We start from the raw sequence: 21,924 nt of genomic DNA, 5'->3' as shown, positions 1-21,924 counted from the left end.
TTTGTTTTACTGGAGAATTTAAGGAATTTAGTAAAGTTTAAAGAAACTGGACAAACCTGAATGGTGTCTCATTGATGACAGTATAGTAGTAATCATTCTTCAGGAACATCACTCTTCTCTGTAAGAAAAACAGGCTTCATAAACACCACAGTGAGCACAAAAAGGCAGCTTTTCTATTGAAAAAAGAGGTACACGGGACAAAAAGGGGAAATAACTGATATAATAGTCACTAAGTCTCCTTTTACATCAACAGATTCCTGAAGAACAAAATTACTCACTCCTTTATCGACTGAAGTTTTCACATCTAAAGACAAGTTTCCGGTTTCTCCTTTAACCATGGCGGTCCTCAGCTAAAAAAAAAGTTAAGCTATATCAGCAACTTAAACTATAAGTCAAAGAAAATAAGTGAAATTAAAGGGTCAAAAATGCGTGTAAGTTTATGTTACCCACTTTTTCTTCGCTGTCTTCCCATTCCACTTCTGACAGATCCACACTGTTGTAGTTGGGTTTAGGCTTTAGCTTCTTACCCTCTTTATACTGCCATACACAAGCACAGGCACACAGACAAAAGAGTATGCTTTTAAAATAAGAGGCATGTACTCATAATCCATTATCTAATACCAACAAAAAAATCCTCGTACCAGAGGTCGCAGGTCAGGATGAGACAAGATGTACCCATTATTGGTGATGAGGTAGGCGTAGCCATGAACACCCAGCTATAAAAAGACCATAAGCAGACAGCCATAAGGAAGCAAACTGCTGACAGTACTGAAGTACAGCATATATGTTACAGGGTGTGTTACTTTCTGGTTTACCTTGTATCTTGTAGCTACTCTCATCAGTTCTCTCAAGGCAACATCAGTTCCTACTACTCCCAGTAGAATCCCGTGTGATAACTTTATGAGGTAAAAATATCATTTTAGAATTTTAAATATATCAAAATCACATTAAATAGCGCTCACTCTGAAACGAAGTATAAACAATAAGCTCAAATAAAATCTGAGATGATAACAGCATGAAGCCTCGATGGAGTATTGTGAACTAGCTGGAGATAAGTGAGTGACTTTTTGTTAATCTTTGTTTTCCAGGTCACACTGTTAGAGCAGTGGTTTTATTTTGCAGCCAGCTCTGATTTGAAGAAAGGACTTTTTTGATCTGTGGTTTAAAAGTTAATACTGAATCAAACAAGGCTTCCAAATTTAAGGCAGCCTGTTTCTTAGCAGATCAAGGCTGGTTCCTTCGGTTTTAACCCTATTTCTTATACAGATTTATGAATATAAACTCCCACTTTTGTTATGATCTATCACAATTTCATTTCAATTTAATTTACCATTATCAACACAAAGACACAATGTGAGGTCAAAGTTGTAAAAAACTACTTACAGTCTCTCTCTTCTTGCTGAACACAGGCATGGCTACTGAGGTCATCAGGAGCAGGCTTTGTGCCTGAGTGTTGAACAGCTGTGATACAATAAACACACTTTCAGATAAATTAGTTAGCCTGTGGACAAAAAATTAATTAATTAATAAAAAAAAACAAACCAAAAGCAAATCCAGGTTTGTTTACAGAGTTTGAAAAAATAAGTGATTTGGAGATACTAGCTTTTTTAAGAGTTAGCTTGTTAAATTACAAGCTAACTCTTAAAAAAGCTAGTACCGGCTTGTATAGTTAAAAAAAAGTTTAAACTTTCCACTTTAGATTACATTTCAAACTGATTAAATGAATTTATAATAAAGCATTTTGAAAAACCACTTGAAATGTGGTTTCAAGTGAAAAACAAAGACTTACAACATTAGATCAGCTGGTATCTCGAGGATGAGCTAACTTTAGCTTTAGCAAAAGCTACTGGAGCTCCAAGAAACTACTAGAGGTGACTAAAAACTGACAACCACTAACTAAACAAAACCTAAGCATGTCGTTACAAATGCTACACTTTATTTTCTTTTTCTAGCTAAAGCTCTAAAGCTAGCTCCACATACAATTACCTTTTTTGTACTTGGCAACTGAAGTTAATGGTAAATGGGGGGAAAAGCACACATGAATGGCTAAAGAATAACACCTCCAGTAAGATTGTCAAATTACAATGTAATATTTCTGTGGCCAAATGAAAGGGAGGAAAACATAAATTCATAAGAAAAAAAATGTTTAATATTAAATACATGTAATAAATGTGCCAGGGAGGTGGTGCTTTACATCTGCATTCTTTATAATGACCATAGTCTAAATATTCAGAATTAAGTGAATATGTGAATATATTTGCTTCCTTCCTCATTTCTCTTTATATATTTAGTTTTTGCATATTTGCTACACTCACATGTTTCAGATCATCAAAAAATATTAAACAAAGATAAAAACCAGTTCATTTATTAAATTTTGACAAAAATAATAATATTAAACAACAATAATAAGACAAGCAGACTGACCACACTGTCCATATAGGCCTCAGTCCAAATGATGTCATGATCGTGGTTGATGACCATTGGCCGGCTCAGAACATGGAGGTACTCCATAACGTTTTCCTGGACATCAGCCAGTGTTGAGACATGTGTGTAATAACCTGCAGAAGACACAGAAAAGACACACATGTATTGTAACTCGTATCATAAACTACTCAGATGGAAAACTGAGAAGCGTTTTTTCTTTTTTAGTTTTTGGAAAATAAATTGTTCACCTATTATTTTTAACTCAGGTTTCTGCCTTTGCGTATTAAATTTAGAAGAAGAAACTCATTTATCAGACATCAGAACACCCTGTATTCCAAAACATGAAACAAATATCCCAGCTTGAATCTCCGACTGATACAAATATGTTTTTGACGTTCTTTAAAGCTTGGCTTAGTCTAAGGTTTGTGGCATTTCTACAAGTGGGAGACAGTGACGTCAGTGGGATACCTGCAGTGAAGCTGCTCAGCGACAACAGGCTACTGAAGCTCTGCCAAGTGAATACGTGCAACATATTTCCCCTTGGTAACATCTCCCAAGAGCGCTGGTGCAAACACTATTAAGCAAACTGAAACTGCATCCAGAAGGTTTAAGCAGAAGCTGTTTGCAAGAAAACAGCAACAAAATATCTGTTTGACAGATATCTGCCTGCTAGTAGAAGCAACTATCAGTTTATGCAACAAAATGGATTGCACCTGTTATAGAGACACAGTTATGACATTTTTGGCCAGGGATATGTTTGCAGTGTATCTGTGCTGATTATCAGTTATTTAGCCATGGATTTTAATATGCTAGAAGGAGCTAATGTGATTATTTCCTAAGCTGCTGCATGATGCCTTGTAATTCACAAGAGGGCAGCACCTGATACTTAGTTCCTCATAGTGCCACCTGGAATCACCACAGGGCCAGCACACCTCTTTTGGGAGCACCAGGGGTTTCGTAAGATTCAGAAAATTATTCTTTTTTACAAAAAAATATTCTTTAATCTTCAATTTATTACTGTTGCTGTCTTCCTGTAATGATTATGAAGGATTTGTCAGTACAAACAAATGTGACAACACAAACAAAGCCATCAAATTTAAAGACACTGGGCTTTACCCTTGTTGTTGCAGGCAATCCATTTGACATTTTCAGCAAACGTCATCTCCCGTCCAATCAGATAGGTGAACACTCGAACCTGGAGAGAAAGTCAAGTGCTATATGTAGTACGGCGTGATAAGCCACGCTAATTTAATACTCAGCTACTACAGCTTTTAAAGGATGATATTTGTCTGTGCTGGTCTTTATAATACCCGTCGTTCCGGCAAGTTAAACTCTTGAAAAACATCTTGGAAGTCCACCATGGCTCCGTCTGTTATCAGCATGATTGCCTGGTTACACAGGCTGCCCTGCCCCAGTGCAGTAGCCTAAACACATAAATATGCACATCCAGTTTAATCAGTTTTAAAAATCTGCACTCAAGCTCTGTGTATTGTGGAGGTAGGAATTCCTAAATAACTTTGCTTCGCTATTATTACGGCCAAGGGGTAGCAGTTGCTATGATTGTGGCAAGGAAAGACAAACCTCATTGAGAATCCTGAAAGACTCCTTCATTGCTTTTTTTACTTTGCCCTCTCCTTTCACATGAAGCTGTTCCACCAAAAGCTTGAAATGCTGGAGCGAGACCCAGAAAAGTAAACACACAGACACTGTCAGTGAGCCAATGCGCTTCCCTTCGGGCAAACGCAGCCGAATTAGTCACAACAGAAAAAAGAGAGCGCAGTAGAGAAATTATCCCCGGCTTCCTGGCACACTGACCACTAACACCAAAGCTACTGCAACACCAGAAGGTAATCAAGATTAATCAACACACAAACAAAGACAGATTCACATGCACATATGAGGAGGAGGAATGACCATGTAAAAGGGTTTTACTCAGTTTTAGAAAGCTGTAAGTGTGCATGAACTTCTTTTATAAAAGACAAACCCTGTAAAATGTTGCATCTTGCATAGCTCAAGGATGGATATAAACACTTCTCTAACTAGTCACTTGTATATGAAAATGCGGTTTTAGGAAGAAGTGAAATTTTAATGTGAAACATCATGACAAAACTGAAAAGGAAATGTGTTTTCTTTGGTGTCAAATACTAAAAGTATTTGAACAGAATACTTTTAGTATGAACAAAAACTGCTGCTAACTGCTATTGTCTCTGTGCAAGAGAGGGTTGAAATACAAAGCATTGGCAAAGCCACATACAACCACAGATCAAACATCTACATGCACGACCACTGCACACGGCTGCAGCTATTAATAGCACGTAAGAGGAGCTCTTGTGTCTGTGAATGTGAATAGTAAATAATTAGAACAATAAGAATAATTGCAAGCGTAGTGAAACTGATTTTATGTGCTGTAAATTATATTTAAATATAGACATTTAGTAAAAAAAGTGACTCAAAACTGTGGAACGATCTACTTTTAGAGATCAGACAGGCTTCTTCTCTACCTGTTTTTAAATCACCTCTTTACCCTGGCCTTTGACACCATGTGAGATATTGTTTTTTTGTTTTTTTTTTAAGTTTTATTTTAGTTGATTCTATGCTGTTTTATCTTGTTTCGCTAATATAGGGCTGTTCTAATTTTTATGTATTATGTGTTTTATTTATTTATTTTATTCTATTGTTTTTAACTTATTTTCTGTACAGCACTTTGGTCCTGTACTGGGTATTTTAAAGTGCTTTATAAATAAAATTGGTTTGGATTGGATTGGAAACATGCTCAAAATAACTGAAATTGTTGTGAAGTATTATTAACAAAACAAAAATATTGCAAATTGCATTTAATCCCACATATCTGCTCTGTGCTATTCTGACAAATGAGACTGTTTGCTTATGTGCATTTGTACTGTGTCACTGGGGCATGTTGTGTACTGCATCTTTAACATGGTTGGCTTGCAGGTTTGTGTTAAGTAATCTTCCCAGTAATGAAAGCTGAACAAGACTGAAAAAGTGACCCAGTGTGACTTTCAGTAGGACTAAAAGTGAATGGTTATGTAGGAATATTGGAACTCTTGTATAACAACTGCAAAACTGATGATTGTCTTTCTCTACATGTGCGTTCCCTCTTGTGCAAGTGTGTCAGCCAACATCTGTAAGCCCATTCTGCTACAGAATATCCTATGTATTCACCCAATCAGATCCCTTGCTGACAGGTCATGTGACCAACTTAAAATTGTCAGCAGCCGGCGACCTCACCCAAACTGCCATGATGTGGAGGGGAGTGAAAGTAGGGCATACTTGCAACAAATAAACACACACACACTGAGACTGAGCAGACTGAGCAGGTGTTGGGAAGTTAGAAAAAAAAAGGGAGGACAAAGGGATGAGAAGAAAAATAAAACAATGACATTATTGGTGTTAGACATGGAAATAATTCAAGAGAGGAGAAAAGAAGGGAAATTGGGAAGAATATTGATATTCTTAATATGTTAGCAGAGGCCGAAGTCACATACGCTCTCTAGGGTTTTACTGGTTAAATCCTTTAAAGGGCAGGTTGCTTTAACTGTGATGTGATTACGGCATAAGCTTTGTCTTCAGGGTATTAGCAAGATAACTTGGATTATTAAATTCCAAGAGGTTAATTCACTTAATCAGCCATGAGCATGAACGCATGTGCCATTTGTCAAGAGCTGCTTGTGTGTCTTACCTCTCTGTTATCCAGATCAGCCTGTACTAGCGTGCCCTGGAAGCAGGGCTCCACGTAGCGAACATAGTCACTGTACTGGAGACAGAAACCAATTCACATAAACCAATATGGCGACTGAGCAGCTAATGAAGAGTCAACATGATTAACATTTGCAGCAGGGGACAAACAGTTGTTAGTGCAGTTTTACGACCTGCAGTCAATCACCCTGAACGTCACAAAGTAATTAGATTACACTTAATCTCTCCAACCAACCATCTTTAAATATTGACTGTTCATAATGTAACAATATTGAAGTTGTTGGACTAATATGGAGTATGATTTTAATGTGTTCAAGACCAGTTCTATCAAAGTCAAAGCTAAGTTTCATTTTGAATAGACCTCATAAAAATAATTAACTAAACCATTTTTTAAACTACAGAGTTTAGATATGAAGAAGTACTGTTTTTTTGTTTTGTATTGTTTTGCTGCACGGTCACTCGGCTGAAAGGCGTGTAGCTTTAAATTCTGGTAAAAATACAGCTTAAAAGCAGGGGATTTGCAGGAGGCGTATGATTACACATGCAGTAATACCAGGATAAACCATGCTTATTACACAGATTTGTAGTTGTAGGGTTACACACAGCCAAAATCCCCCCCAAAAACCTAAAAAGAAAACAAATTTAGAAGCTTTCATGTTACTGAAAATTTGAGCCTGGCATGAACCAAATTTTAAATTTGGATGTGTGTGTGCATATGTACCTCCATGTTGACCTGTGCATTAGTTCCAGTGCATTTGTGTGTTTGGGCTTTAATCTCTATGTCACGCTCATCCAGACTTAGACAAATTGCATTCATTGCATTTGTCTTTTGTATGACTGTTTGCACATATACTTACAGCTATGATGTTAACAAAGTCATTTTCTCCCAGGGTGTCCAGGATTGTATTAATGGTGTGCTTGGCTATTGTCAGTCTGAGTCCCTTCATGCTGCCACTGACATCCACGACGATTACTACATCTTTAGGAGATGTGGCTGCTTGTATATACCTAAAAGGACATAGAGAGAAAGAAGAAGTAGGTATAAGATGCACTACAACCTACATTTCACACCAAGTATGACCAGATTGGGTGTTATGTACTGCTAGTCCAGCAGCTAGGAAGAGCAGACAGTGTTTATCCTTTTATATGTTCCTCTGTCCGTCTGTTCGGTCCCTTCATCTCTTTATTACCATCCCCTGATTTTTCCAAGCTAATTAACATAAATGAGATTTCCCCTCGAGCAGCAGGTGTGATCGGCAACTTTCCAGATTTACTCTGTCTGTTTCCTTGATCTCTGCTTCCCAGGACAACTGTATTTATGTCTGGAAACCAGACAGAGTTCCCACAATCTAAACAGTCCTTTGTCTTTGTGATAGATCTCTTTACAGCAAATAAAATGTCACATGTTTCAGCAGCAAGGAAATAAGCATAAACACTAAATTAACGATGGCTGAATTCTAGTTAACTACTTCAGTGCAACAGTGCATATTGCACTGTCGTGTACACTCACCGCACTTCATTAGTCACACATCACTAGCACAAAGTTAGACCCCCTTTTTCAGAACTTCCTTAATTTTGTGGTATAGATTCAACAAGATCCAGGAAATATTCCTCAGAGATTTTGCTCCATATTGACATGATGGCATCACATAGTTGTTACAGATTTGTTGTCTGCACATTCATGGTGCAAATCCCCTTTAACTAATAAATACTTTTTAGTTTCCTGTTCTTAGCTGACAAGCGTGGCACCCGATGTGCTCATCTGTTTCAAGGTTCAATGGGTTGTGTCTTCAGAGATGCTCTTCTGCATACCTTGATTACAACAAGTGGTTATTTGAGTTACTCTTGCCTTCCTCTCAGCTCAAAGCAGTCTGGCCATTCTCTTCTAACCTCTGCCATTCACTTGATAATTCTTGCTCCATTTCCCAAACACTCAACACCTCCTCTAGTATCAACAACCATATCAAATTCAGAGACACTTGAATCATCCTTCTTTCCCATTCTGATGATAAGAATTCTTGAGACAGTCAAATACAGTATGGGTGAACCATACTAGACTGCCTAATGGTGCATAGTAACTGTTGACTGGGAGTGATCAGATCTGTAAGTTGGGTTTGGAGCTTCATTTTGAGAGGGCTAAAGATAATCAAAAGGCATCAATGGGGAAGGACAGGGCAGTATCGCCATACCAGTTTCTGTTTCTGCAATCAAATGTGACAACACCGTTTTCATCTGGAGTCCACTGGATGCCTGAAAGAAAACAGAGAGAGTGCAGATGATGGTCAGAGGACAAACTCCTGCTTGGATGATTTTTTGGTTGAACGGATGAACAACTGATGTCAAAATGAATGCTGTGGTAGCATTGTGTGATGACAAACTGTCAAACAAGGCTGTGATGGGTGACGCAGAGGGTGAGTAAAACAAGCTGTCACATATCTTCTGTTAATTACCCTTGCTCTCTCTCACAAACACACACGCACGCACGCACTCAGATAGACATGTACACAGAGAATTTATTAGCAGCCAAACTCTCACCGAGACTGACTCATCATGTTTGACTGTTTCTTGCGCTGTCAGTTGCTGTGTAAGTACAGTACACTATTTGGCTTATGTAGCTGAATGTTTATCTACAGTGCTGTTCATGTTGTTTTAACACTGCATCATCACAGGAGAAAAGTGCAGCCAAGGGTACCATCAATTAACACACTGTGCTACAATTCTGGGACGCACATTTGCTGGCCCAAGTGTAGGTGACTCAGACGTACCTGGATATAGCCTGAAAAAGCCCGTAGAACTGCCAAAGTACTGCCAGGTGAGAGTTGGATCCTCCTGGAAGTTATCAGCGAAAACATCATTCAGAGCCTCAGACATGTAGACTCCATTGAGAATATCAGGATCTACAAAACAGAGAGAGGTAATATATTCTACTGCCAATCTGGTGTATTATGCAGCATTTGCAATTATATTTAAGGCTTTATGGTTGTGTTACCTCTGTTGTAGACATTTGTGGGAACTTGTATGTTACTTTGCTGTATGTTGACTGGCAGTTTATTAAAATGTTCGTTTTCCTCCAATGTGAATTCTCCACCCAGTGGGACTGGATTCCCATCCTCATCCACAGTGTTGATCAACATGGAGTTATAATAGTCAAACTACAGAAAAAAGTGACAGTTGGTGGCTGTACATATATACTAACATGAGTAACCAATAAGAACAAACAGTTGGTTATAATTCAGTTATAAGTCTGTGGATTTTTTTTTTCAAAAGGGCTGAAAATCAGCTCACAAACTGGATCATTAAAAGACAAATTGAAACTCGCTCCACTCTTGAGGCTTCACAGTAGCTATCCATCTTTAATATACAGTTTGTGGTTAGTTAACAAAGAGTCCTATATTAAAATGCCTGTCAGGTCATTTCCCTTTTTGCAGCTACTGTACTGGTGATTAAAACACTGCCAAATTATATTTGGGTTTATGGTCATGCATTATCAGGTGTGCAGAGGTTTTGAGTGACAAGTGTGGGGCCGCTTTGTGTTTGCTGTTTGGTGGTGAGGGGTTGGGCATTTGATTTCTCTGGTAAAATGCGCTTCTGAGCTTGTTTTTTGCTAGCCTGATTTAGCATCCTATTTGTTCTCACAGTGAAATATAAGGTAGAGAAAAAAACGTTTAAATCTTAACTGCTTGGTGTGCGGTTACTGGAGGTTGCTGGCTATCACTGTGAAATCTGTGAAACCTTCTTGTGATTGCTTTGGTCACTAGCAGATTGTTGCAGTTACCAATGGTTCGCATGAAAGCCCCCAAGTTGTCTTCTGACACTCAGCAGCTAAACACAGAGCAGTAGTGAAACTTGGCAAAAAACTGCAACGCAAATGGAAATGAAGAATGTTTGCCTTCAAAGTAAAAGCTTTGCCTTCAGTTGTTACAAGAGGCAAAACTTTTTAAGGTAATCTGTCTCTGTTTGCGGCTTGGGTCAAAACTTTCACAGCTTCACAACTGCTCAGTGACTAATTGTTGAGTCACTTTCTTCCTTGCAAACTTTGGGCAACTGTAGCAATCTACTGCCCTTAGTGTAGTTCCCTATACCTCTTTGAAAACAATTTCACTTAGCCAACCATTGGACAATGAATTGGAGAATATATATTTTTCCTAGAGTGTTGCCAGGGACTCACCAGCCAGTCTCGATGACAGGGTAACTAAGGCCTAACCAAGCTAGCTACTCAGCCAGCATTAGCATTAGCTCGCAAGTTGCTCACACTGCCCTTTTATCCAAATCACATATTCAATTCATAAAAAAAAAACTAACAAACAACAAAAATGGCAAAATTTGAGTTACAAAGCAATAGGTCTCATGGTGTGGACATATATTTTTACATACAGTGTCTGAGCTTTCTACTAGCAATGGGACTCTTATCCTGTATAAGCTGACAAATGAAAAACTTATAAGCAGATATGTCCCCCTTACCTCGAGTGTTTCATTGTACTCATGGTCCAGATCTGCATCCTCTGCTGCTTCTGCTAATCTCTGTGATAAAAGCATTACAGATTTTCTTTTTCTTTTTTAATTAGCAAAGTGCAGCATTACACAAACCTACACTAGTTTACCATGTATCAGTGTTTGATTTGATGATTGCCCATTTGATTGGCATTAAAGGTTTTTTTTACTCTGCATGCATAATTATTACCTTAACAGCTTTCATCTTCCTCCCAAGCATCTCTTCCATTTCTTCCGCAAACCTTTTCACCAGTTCGTCTCCATTCACCTCCTCTATCTTCACTGTACCTTCAATATCCTTGTATTTCTTTAAAACACACACACAATTCAATTTAAAAAGAAAGATTTGTTTAAAAAAAATGTAAAACACTGTGCCAGCCTTTGCAAGACTGTTTTAAGACAACAAAACACAATTATAAACGATTTCTACATTTTCAACAACACACGAAACCAAACAGTCCCCTCTGAAAACAGAGATCAACTGTACAGGCAACAATCCTGATACACAAACCTTCACACCAGGCATTTACAGGTGTCCTGACTTCATCCTCTCCCTCCACCCCTCACTATTTTGTACAAAGTGATGGTAATGTTTTCAAAGATTTATAATTCAGATGTATAATAGGCAGACATAAAAAAGAGTCTTAATCCTGACATGTTATTATAGCAGTGGCATTCAAAATGATCACCAAAACATTTTTAAACATATTTATGTTTTCTTTTTTTTCTAGTCCAACAACCAGTCGGCCAAATAATACTCATAGTATTTATTCACAGTAGAATCACAGCAGCTGGATAAATGCAATTTAAGGGATCCCATACAGTTACTGCATGAGGACTAAAAGGTTAATTTCCTGCACTAAAAATAATGTAATGACATTTACCCGTCTTGTTTGTTTTGTATTTTTCTGTTGCCTTTATAAAGATGATTACCATTAATTACAATATATTACAATTATTATCAAATTTGCTCAGGAAATAGATTCGATAAGCCATGTGTCCCATGCAACAGTGCAACATCCATCTAATAACTAAGATAAGTTAGATACTCATATGGTTAATAACAGATGTAAAATGAGAAAAACTCACAATATACGGATCTTTTGCAGGTTTGTTTGGGGGAAAAAGCCCTCTTTGTAGCTCCAACATGTTTATAACTGTCAAACAGAACCCCAAACACTCAATATCCTACCCAGTTTACTCAGGCAAGAAGACAGAATCACTAAGTGTTCCACTTATAACAAGAAGCCTATCGATTAGGCAGAGGTGGATGATTTATGGCTCCTTGGTGCAAGGATAAGACTTAAGCGCTGGCTGTTATTACACACCACTGGCTGAATAAAAAGACATTTTGCAGATAGGAAAGATACAGCAAATGAATAGGGCTGTTATGGATACAGTTACTACAGCAAGTGTTGCTCGTGCGATAACTGAAGCACTTACAAGCACCACAATGCTTTCTGTTTTTGATCAGGTTGATATCTTACAAGCTGTGAGGTTGGACAGTGTAGAAAACTGTTTATAACAGCTAAATCAGTAAGGATTGGTTATTTGTACAGCTTGTTTGGTTAACGTTGTTAACACACACTTTGTGAGCCTGCATAGCAGATGGTGAATGGACCTGCTAGCGATACTACAGGGTGGCATGCAGTGCAAGCTCACACGTGCTAATTACTAAAAGGCATGCCTGAATATTTGAATTAAATGTGTCATCAGATTGCTCTCTAGGCCATGCGCAGATGTTGTACAGCAAATGTATGTCAGTCTGCCGTGTTCTTATTGGCTGATGTAATGCACAGAAGGGGGAGAAATGACGAATTCACACTCTGCCCCTTTCAGTTTTGCAGCATAATGTTGTATTTTTTGTAAGATTTCTTTGTCCATTCCCAGCTTCCAGTTCCAACTTTAGTTTTAAATATTTGTGTAGCTGGTAATACAATAAGAGGTGCAGGTAGAGGGAGAGCTCAGCCCCAAATAACCTTCCCTGTATGTTCCTCTCTGTATACTTTTGCGTGACTAATCATCAATAAAGGCATGTTAACCATACCATACCATAACCATCATTAAATATAGCCTAAAAATAATCATTTGCCTGTCTGAAATGGGAAATTAGTGAAGCATACTATGTCTTGTAACATGTACTTGGGCATGATGTCTTGGGCTAGTATGTACTGTATGAGTAATAATTTGTTGATATCTGACAACCTCTATTTATAAATGTATTTTATATTAAATGGACAGTTCACCCCCAATAAAATCAAGTCCTGCTTGTTTTGATGTGAATAGCCCCATTTTGGTGAGCCTGTTGTAGAGATTTCTGTCCTATTTTGAATATAATGGAATCAAATGGCACTTCATTTGGCATGCTCAAAAGGGCAAGAAAATACATAACACTCAGCAGGAATGTTCCATCCATCCATCTTCTTCCGCTTATCCGGGCCAGATCGTGGGGGCAGTAGCCCAAGCAGAGAAGCCCAGACCTCCCCTCCCCAGCCACCTAATCCACCTTGTCTGGGGAAACACCAAGGCGTTCCCAGGCCAGCCGAGAGATATAATCTCTCCAGCATGTCCTGGGTCTGCCCCAGGGCATCCTCCCGGTGGGACATGCCCAGAGAACCTCACCCAGGAGGCATCCTTGTCAGATGCCTGAACCACCTCAACTGACTCCTTTCAATGTGAAGGACCAGTGGCTCTACTCTGAGCCCCTCCCGGATGGCCGAACTTCTGACTCTAAGGGTGAGGTCACCCACCCTTCGGAGGAAGCCCATTTCTGCCACTTGTATCCGCAATCTCGTTCTTTCGGTCACTCCCCACAGCTCGTGACCATAGGTGAGGGTAGGGACATAGATCGACAGGTAAATTGAGAGCTTCGCTTTTATACTCAGCTCTCTCTTTAGCCGCAGCACCAATCCGTCTGTCGATCTCCCGCTCCCTTCTCCCATCACTCGTGAACAAGACCCTGAGATACTTAAACTCATCCACTTGGAGCAAGAACTCGTCCCTGACCCAGAGTGGGCACTTTTTCCGGCTGAGGACCATGGCCTTATATTTGGAGGTGCTGATTCTCATTCTGACCGATTCACACTTGGCCGCGAAACCGTTCCAAAGTCAGTTGGAGGCCATCACCCAATGAATCCAACAGAACCACACCATCCTTGAAAAGCAGAGATGAGAATCTGAGACCACCCAAGTGGAATGTTCCCTTCCAGAAATTCCGAACCAGTCAGCCGACTAATGTAATTCTCTCCTTTTTGCTCTGTTTTTGGTCTCCACCAACTCCGAATGGGAATTTCTGTCTATTTCAATAACTTGCTTGTTTTCAGCTTGCCATGTGGTCCTGGTAATTTGGCTTACTGTGCAGTTTTAGACCTGGTTACTGAAAAAAAGATAATCCAAAAACCTTGCTAGGAGCCATTTCATATAGAAGCTGCTTTTTCCCCCTATTGAACTCCTTACATGAGCTGTGTTACCATACTGACGAATGCAATGTAAATATTAATGGCTAACCCACCTGGCTGATAGTTAATAAAAATGTAACTTCATAGATGAACTGCCTCTTACCTTCTGCAGAAGTTTAGCTCCAGAGTACCTGGCGGACAAAGCAGTTATCTCTTTGCCAAATGACACGGCCCACTGCTGCACCCTGAACAGACAAAATACATTATCAATGGAAGGTAGATACCCTTATATAGGTAAAGACAGAGCTACTAGCTCAAATTAATAAACCCATTATAAAACACTGGAAATGACCAGAAATGTACACAGCAAAACATTTAAGCACTTACTGCACACTCACTACTGACAGAGTGAAGCAGATTATTTGAAGGTGATACTTAAAATAGACATTGTACCGGGTCAAGAGGTTATTCTATGCTCACTAACATGCAGCAATTCTACAAATCCTCAGTGTGAATGCCAATGAGGTAAGGTAATAGAGTTTAGAGAGCAGACAGGATGTGACAGATGGCTTAACCTATGGGGAGTCAGTCAGCTCGCTGCTAGTTTGCAGGCAGTCTTGCCAGCATCGGTACTGAAAACTGGCTTATCATTTGTTGACTTGTTGATATTGTCATTGCAAAATTTGAGCGTGTTCATTTTAAAATGTGAGGGCCAACAGTGTGTAAGCCGTCTGTACTGTCAATATTCTTCTTCAAGAGATTTCGTTTAGTATTACCATTCTGGTTAATCATAATCTTGCCGATCCCTGTTCCTGTTTCAAGGCAGCATCAAGAACTTTGGGTTTCAGTGTCATAAAACAATATTGTGATATTATTGAAGCAGGAGATCATCTCCTCTGACACTGGGTTAGGAAATTTGTGCATTTTTAATGATTTATTTTAAAATTAAACTTATTAAAATGGCTATACTGTAATTTTCGAACCAGTATCTGTACCAGTCAGATCAAGAACAGGTTGCAGAAACAACTTCAATGAACAGTAAAAGTATTTTACTTACTTAATTTTTCAATAGATAAACTTGATTTTATCCCCAAAGAAGAAAAAGATCTATGTGTACACTTATACTGTTTATTCCAGAGCAAAGACGTGTTTTTAGTAACAGCTCACAGAAAGGTGCAATGTTTCCTACTGGCATTAGGGTTGCATAGCCTTAGAGGATAAAGATCTGACCTTCTTGGCCTGAAATGTTCCGGTCGTGACACTGTTAACTGTCACAGCCATAAGGGACCTGCTGCCATTTCTTCCCTAGGCAGAGTGCGGCATTTGGGGCTTAGTGACCTATGTTGGACAGTTGAACTCTGGTGTCCCCAGAGCTTCATCTGCCGTCACCAGCCTGACTGCTGACAACACATACAGTAAACTCTTTAAGCTGTATAACTACAAATCTTATACACTGCACTGAATACAACTCTAATCTGCACAGGCAGACATTGCCTTATGGTTTTGGTCGATAGATGTAAGTATGTAAAGCCTGTTATGCAAACATTAACAACATCCATGCTAACAAAGTGCTGTGCTTCTCAGTCTCTCTCAACCCATTCAATTTTTATCACTTTTACATATACAGTCACACACACATGCACACAAATACTTCTGCTAACACACAGCTCACACACAAACAAGGCTACTGCAGACTGACAGGACTGTATCGATCTGTTCTTGTCTTTCGTCAGCAAGGCGGTTGAAAACCGTTAAGGCGAAAGAGCTTCGTCTTGCCTTTGGAGAATAAACAAACACAGCATTTTGTCCCAAAAAGAAATATCCACCTGAGATAAACTGACCAGTAATCGTACACAGTCTTACAAAGTCAACACTCTGTGAAAGCAAAACACATTACGCAATATAAACCGGTCCCTCTCATGGGAAGGCAATCATTGTACATGTTTGAAAAGCAGTTTTACAGTAGAAGTAACAAGCCTTGTGATATGTACATATGATTAAATGCAAACATAGCAGGACTCCATCAATCTGTATAAGCAGAGCATTGGTGTTTGCCAGCATGGCTCTAGGTGACTGCTGTGCGTTGATAGCGCTAACCACTTGATCACCATGCTGCCTTTTCCTACACAAAATCTTTTCTAACAAAATAAATTGTAATTTTTATTTTTTTTTAAATAAATGTCTCTTTATCTCTAGTCAGACTTATATGTCAGATTATTTGAATGTGGCTGTAGAGAGGAGAACAGTTTGGCAGTTCGCTGTACCCCACAGGTGTCCAGATGGTCCATATGTATGTAGAATAATCAGCCAACCTAGAAGGAACACTATTGACTCATCCATCTGACATATGGCTTTAAGAAGGATCATACTGCACGTAGAGCTGCCAGGGTGTGCACACAGAAATTACCTGATTTAAAAAAAGGCTGTGTGTCTATATTTGCCACTGAATGGCAGCACACTGGGTGCCACTGTGATTCAGGATACAGCCATGATATGGATATGTAAACAAAAACAAATGCAAAAATGAAATTAATTTCAGAATAAATGCAGCTTTATGCAAACACCAGACACCAGTCAACTGTCTATTTTTCTAGCGCAGTTTTACTTACGTTTCTGGTGAGATCTTCATTTGACCATCAGTCATGAGGCACAGTGAACTGGAGAGGATAATCCACATCAGCATCATCAGCCTCCCGCTGTATGGCCCACTTCTGTCTAATTTAATGGCATTCCTAGCTTTTCCCAGACTCCAGCAGTTCATCCCTGCAGCTGCCGTACGCTGGAGAGAAATTGAGGAAATCAGAACAGTGAAAAAGCATGAATTTAGAAATTTAGAAACCTACAGAGAGAGAAACCTGAAGTCTTGGCACAGATCTACACATACAGGGTGGTACACAATGCACCTTCTCTAACCGACATCTACCTCATTAACTGTGAAAAAAGGGTGACCATTAACATTAACTTCCTCCCTTCTTTGGAATATTTAAAAGTAACAGAATTAGGCCAGCTAGGTTCTGCAGCACCACTTACAGGCTGTGTCTTAGCTAGTTTATGGCAGTAATAACATCTTTATATGAACATTTATCATTTATACCTAGATCACTCTCTGTCAAGTTAGGTTGTTGACTCTTTTGTGCATGCGAATTGAACTATATTCCAGTCATGTATGTTGGAGTTGCACGAAAGCACAGAGTATTATTGCTTCTGTAAAGTCTTGTAGCTATAATACAAAAAATTCCAACTACCACATGCACATCACTGAACTGTTATCACCTTGCAAACACAGTAAAACTAATGTACGTCTTGATCAGGAATGGTTCAATTAATTTTCTCAAGGGGCCACATGAGAAACTGGGACTGTTTTAGGAGACCGGACCAATTCTGTACTCAGAAGGTGTGTTTGATTTGGCAAACTGGTTATTGGATGCCCTTCCAAGGGGATTTGTGTCTTCCTTTGGGGGTTCACCTGAAAGGGCTCAGTATTCATTTTTCGTTATAACAATGCTAAAAAACGTTTTGGGGTTGTATTGAGTTTGATATGTGATGAATGATGAGTTTTCCAGATGCATTTAATGGCACTTCAAGTGCTATAAGGTGAGTGGCACCAAGTTCTGTTATACTCAGTCTCTATCTACAAAACAATTGCATGTATATGATTTTTGGGATGAACTACCCCATATAGTCAAAAGCTGCATTTAAACTTTATTAAACTGAAGTAAAGTGCAGTAAGTTATGGCAGAATTTTGGTCACAGACACATATGTATCACTCTTTTCATTATAAAATATTGGTCATCACTTTGTAGCACAACACCAACTCATCTTAAAGAGCAAAACAAAGAACTTGCTTTCAAGATCTTTTTGACTACTTGCCTGATAGATTATTTGTTCAGAAAAAATCTCAAGGTCCAGTGTACAGCCTTCTGAAAGACAGTCATGTATAGTCCAAATCTTAAGCCCATCAAGACGGGAAAAAAGAGGCTGGCTTTGTCACCAAGCAGGCTAAAATATGTAAAGATCCATAGTAACATTTAGAGAATTTGTGAAAGTCCAAACCGAAAGGATAGCAAAAAATAGAAAAGCATGGGCATGTGACTATAGGTTAAATATGCCATCTTAAAAACATTTACAGTTAACACTGACTTTGGGCTCATGTGGAAAGAACGTGAAACCTTCTTTCCAAGTGAAAACAAAGATGCCATCTGATGCCCAATTTAAAAGCTGGAATATTAATACACAAAATTAAGAAAATAGTTCAGTAAACCCATATTTTCAGAGCTCACAAAAGAACCAAAAAGTATGTAGGTCAAGGAAGAAAGTTGAAACATAGCAAGTGTGAATGATGATGATTCGATGTCAGCTGAGCTGGATGTCCCGGCATACAAAAGAAACTAGAAAGCTTTTGTCTCCAGTGTCAAAGGTCACTTCTGTGCACATGGGATCACAATAGAGCATCTCCATTTTTCTACACCTCCCTCTCCAAGGCTCTTAATCTGATTTCTGTCCCCCCCATTATTGACGTCTGTTTTTCTTGCTTGCTCTCCGGATCAGCACAATCCGACAAAAATAGGAGTAAACTTCAGTCTTCACACGACTTCCATTATCGGGCAGTGTGATTTTGTTTCTTCCAGGTAAGGCACATGCACAGGTTCCAAAAACAAATCCAACCCTGCTGCAACTTCCAATTATTCTGCCGACCCTTGTGCTGACCTCACGTCTTCACAGGTCCAAAATGCAAAACAAAAAGCACGGGGAGACGACTACGCTGCTGGATGGAGGGTAAGACAGATGGACTAATGGATGCACGGATGGATAGTGGGACTTCCTCTCTCTCCAGAATCTCTCTTCCTCCTCTCCTGCACCAGTTTATACCATAATCCATGCAGGATTAAACCCCTCCTCCCTCATTGCCTCCTTTTCCCACTCCATGCCTCTTGCTCTCTCTCTCCATACAAGCACGCCAACACAATCTTTCTCTCTCTCTGGCCCTCATCTTCTCTGTATCGCTCTTTGACCCACTGTCTTTCTACTCTTTCTTTTCTTTCTAGTTGCTTTTCTCTGTTTTTTTCTCTTAATCTTTCTTGTCAGGCTCTCACCTGCTGTTTTGTCTTTTCAATGCTTTCTCTTAATCTCCCTCATTATTATTATTATTATTATTATTATTTTTAACCAAAAAGGACAGTGGATTGAGGCTGTAATAAGAATTCAACAAAGTAAGGGGGGACACAAGAAGGGGATGTTGAGAGGAAGAGGAGGGGAAAGAACACGTTTAACTGACACAATCATAATACAAACACATTGAGACACCTAGTGGACTTTCATTGTCTCACATATACACGTGCACACATGCATTCACAATATTGCAGAATGAATCCATCAGCTCTGTCCATGTCCATATAGCACATTTTTCAAGTATGCTCTCATAGTTCTTTTTTGACTGTTAGAGACACTTTCATTCACACATTCATCCTATAATCCATTTAAAAATTGGTAGTATTATTTTAAATCACTTACTTTTACACCACTGCAAAAAACTGGAAAATAATACTGTACCTCATATGAATGTTGTTGTTTTTTTGTTTTTTTGATTTTCAGGGTGCTTTTTTAAACACCTACTACAGTAGGTGTTTAAAAATCTTACTTGTGTGAGCTTTTCTAGGTTTAATAAGTAAGCACTGGGCCCCACTGATGAGATTTCAGACCCCAGAAAACAGCCCAGTAAGAAGTCTGGAGAGGGTTTCCTGGTGCAAACTACAGGGTGGGCCATTTATATGGATACACCGTAATAAAATGGGAATGGTTGGTGATATTAAAGTCCTGTTTGTGGCACATTAGTATATGTGAGGGGGCAAACTCCTCAAGATGGGTGGTGACCATGGTGGCCATTTAGAAGTCGGCCATCTTGGATACAACTTTAGTTTTTTCAATAGAAAGAGGGCCATGTGACACATCAAACTTATTGGCAATGTCACAAGAAAAACAATAGTGTGCTTGGTTTCAACGTAACTTTATTCTTTCATGAGTTATTTACAAGTTTCTGACCACTTATAAAATGTTCAATGTGCTGCCCATTGTGTTGGATTGTCAATGCAACCCTCTTCTCCCACTCTTCACACACTGATAGCAACACCGCAGGAGAAATGCCAGCACAGGTATCCAGTATCCGTAGTTTCAGGTGCTGCACATCTCATATCTTCACACCATAGACAATTGCCTTCAGATGACCCCAAAGATAAAAGTCTAAGGGGGTCAGATCGGGAGACCTTGGGGGCCATTCAACTGGCCCACGACGACCAATCCACTTTCCAACTGTTCATCTAGGAATGCTCGGACCTGGCACGCATAATGTGGTGGTGCACCATCTTGCTGGAATAACTCAGGGAACGTACCAGCTTCAGTGCATAAAGAGGGAAACACATCATCAGGAAGCAATTTCAAATATCCAGTGGCCTTGAGGTTTCCATTGATGAAGAATGGACCCACTATCGTTGTACCCCATATACCACACCAAACCATCACTTTTGTTGTTCCAACAGTCTTGGAGGGATCCATCCAATGTGGGTTAGTGTCAGACCAATAGCGGTGATTTTGTTTGTTAACTTCACCATTCACATAAAAGTTTGCCTCGTCACTGAACAAAATCTTCTGAACTGAGGGTCCTGTTCCAATTTTTGTTTTGCCCATTCTGCAAATTCTGTGGGCCGATCTGGGTCATCCTCGTTGAGATGCTGCAGTAGCTGGAGTTTGTAAGGGTGCCATTTGTGAGTAGCTAATGTCCGCCGAAGGGATGTTCGACTAATGCCACTCTCCAGTGACATGTGGCGAATGCTACGCTGTGGGCTCTTGCTGAATGAAGCTAGGACAAAAGTTGTATCCAAGATGGCCGACTTCTAAATGGCCACCATGGTCACCACCCGTCTTGAGGAGTTTGCCCCCTCACATATACTAATGTGCCACAAACAGAACTTTAATATCACCAACCATTCCCATTTTATTATGGTGTATCCATATAAATGGCCCACACTGTACATTGTCAGCCACCCTTGAATGGCCTGTTAAGTTGCTGCAGTTTAAAAAGGTCTATTGTCGGCACACACTACTGCCTCAGTAAAAATTTGATTGGCCACATTACCCATATTTATAAACAAGCCTATGGAGTATGATCTATAAAACTGATAACAGTTTGTTTCAGTTTGTCATCACATGTTTTATGTATAGAGTATCCAATGCCATTACCTATAATAAAAAATATGGTAGTCTACCAACCACTTATCTTTGTGTTTGGACACTCATGCAAGAGGGACATTAATTTAAAGAAAGACAACAGGGGAACAACATGCATGCCAACAACATGCCAGCTACAGACTACACTTAACTGTTCTTTAATGCAAATATCTAATAAGTCGATCAAATGGCAGCAACTCAGTGAATTTAGGCATGTAGACATGGTCAAGATGGTCTGCTGAAGTCCAAACTGAGCATCAGAATGAATAAAGGTGATTTAAGTGACTTTGAATGTGACATGGTTGTTAGTGAGTATTTAAAAAAACTGCTGATCTGCTGGGATTTGCTTATGTAGCCATCTCTATGATTTAGAGAAAATAGTCTGAAAAAGAGAAGATATGAATTGAGCAGCAGCACCTATAAGGGCGAAAATGCCTTGTTGATGCAAGACATCAGTGGAAAACGGACAGTCTACTTAGAGCTGACAGGAAGGCAACAGTAACTCAAATAATCGGTCTTTGCTGTATGCAGAATTGCATCTGTGAATGTGCGACACATCAAATCTTGAAGAAGATGGTCTACAGCAGCAGCGGGCCACTCCTGTCAGCTAAAAACAGGAAACTGAGGCTACAGTTTGCATGGGATCACCAAAGCTGGAAACCAGAACATTAG

At 39.4% G+C, this 21,924-nt stretch overlaps 1 protein-coding gene across 4 annotated transcripts in view; it reads right to left on the bottom strand.

Moving 5' to 3' along the window:
• Positions 1-18,871, bottom strand: part of cacna2d4a (calcium channel, voltage-dependent, alpha 2/delta subunit 4a) — a 99,681-nt gene extending 80,810 nt beyond the window's left edge. For 2 of the 4 annotated variants that reach the window (XM_086270051.1, XM_086270050.1), the window contains exons 1-21: positions 17,902-18,871; positions 16,640-16,809; positions 14,194-14,275; positions 10,823-10,939; positions 10,603-10,662; positions 9,131-9,293; positions 8,907-9,038; positions 8,331-8,391; positions 6,999-7,149; positions 6,125-6,199; positions 4,006-4,095; positions 3,735-3,848; positions 3,541-3,619; positions 2,425-2,558; positions 1,987-2,004; positions 1,384-1,461; positions 816-896; positions 642-716; positions 451-537; positions 279-350; positions 57-118 (exon numbers count right to left, since the gene is read on the bottom strand). In XM_086270051.1, coding sequence (XP_086126177.1) covers positions 57-118; positions 279-350; positions 451-537; positions 642-716; positions 816-896; positions 1,384-1,461; positions 1,987-2,004; positions 2,425-2,558; positions 3,541-3,619; positions 3,735-3,848; positions 4,006-4,095; positions 6,125-6,199; positions 6,999-7,149; positions 8,331-8,391; positions 8,907-9,038; positions 9,131-9,293; positions 10,603-10,662; positions 10,823-10,939; positions 14,194-14,275; positions 16,640-16,791 — 1,883 coding nt within the window. In that variant the 5' untranslated portion in view covers positions 16,792-16,809; positions 17,902-18,871. The remainder of the gene's footprint in view (positions 1-56; positions 119-278; positions 351-450; positions 538-641; positions 717-815; positions 897-1,383; positions 1,462-1,986; positions 2,005-2,424; positions 2,559-3,540; positions 3,620-3,734; positions 3,849-4,005; positions 4,096-6,124; positions 6,200-6,998; positions 7,150-8,330; positions 8,392-8,906; positions 9,039-9,130; positions 9,294-10,602; positions 10,663-10,822; positions 10,940-14,193; positions 14,276-16,639; positions 16,810-17,901) is intronic. The other 2 variants (XM_086270053.1, XM_086270054.1) reach the window with 1 other exon arrangement.
• Positions 18,872-21,924: the final 3,053 nt, after the last annotated feature.

This window comes from Aulonocara sp. 'chitande type north' Nkhata Bay, linkage group LG17 (assembly GCF_057382095.1).
Source record: "Aulonocara sp. 'chitande type north' Nkhata Bay isolate Kocher_YH1m ecotype deep benthic linkage group LG17, A_spYH_male_GT1.1, whole genome shotgun sequence".
NCBI lineage: Eukaryota > Metazoa > Chordata > Actinopteri > Cichliformes > Cichlidae > Aulonocara > Aulonocara sp. 'chitande type north' Nkhata Bay.
Note: the sequence above shows the minus strand (reverse complement) of the source record. Positions and strands in the feature narration are given on the sequence as shown.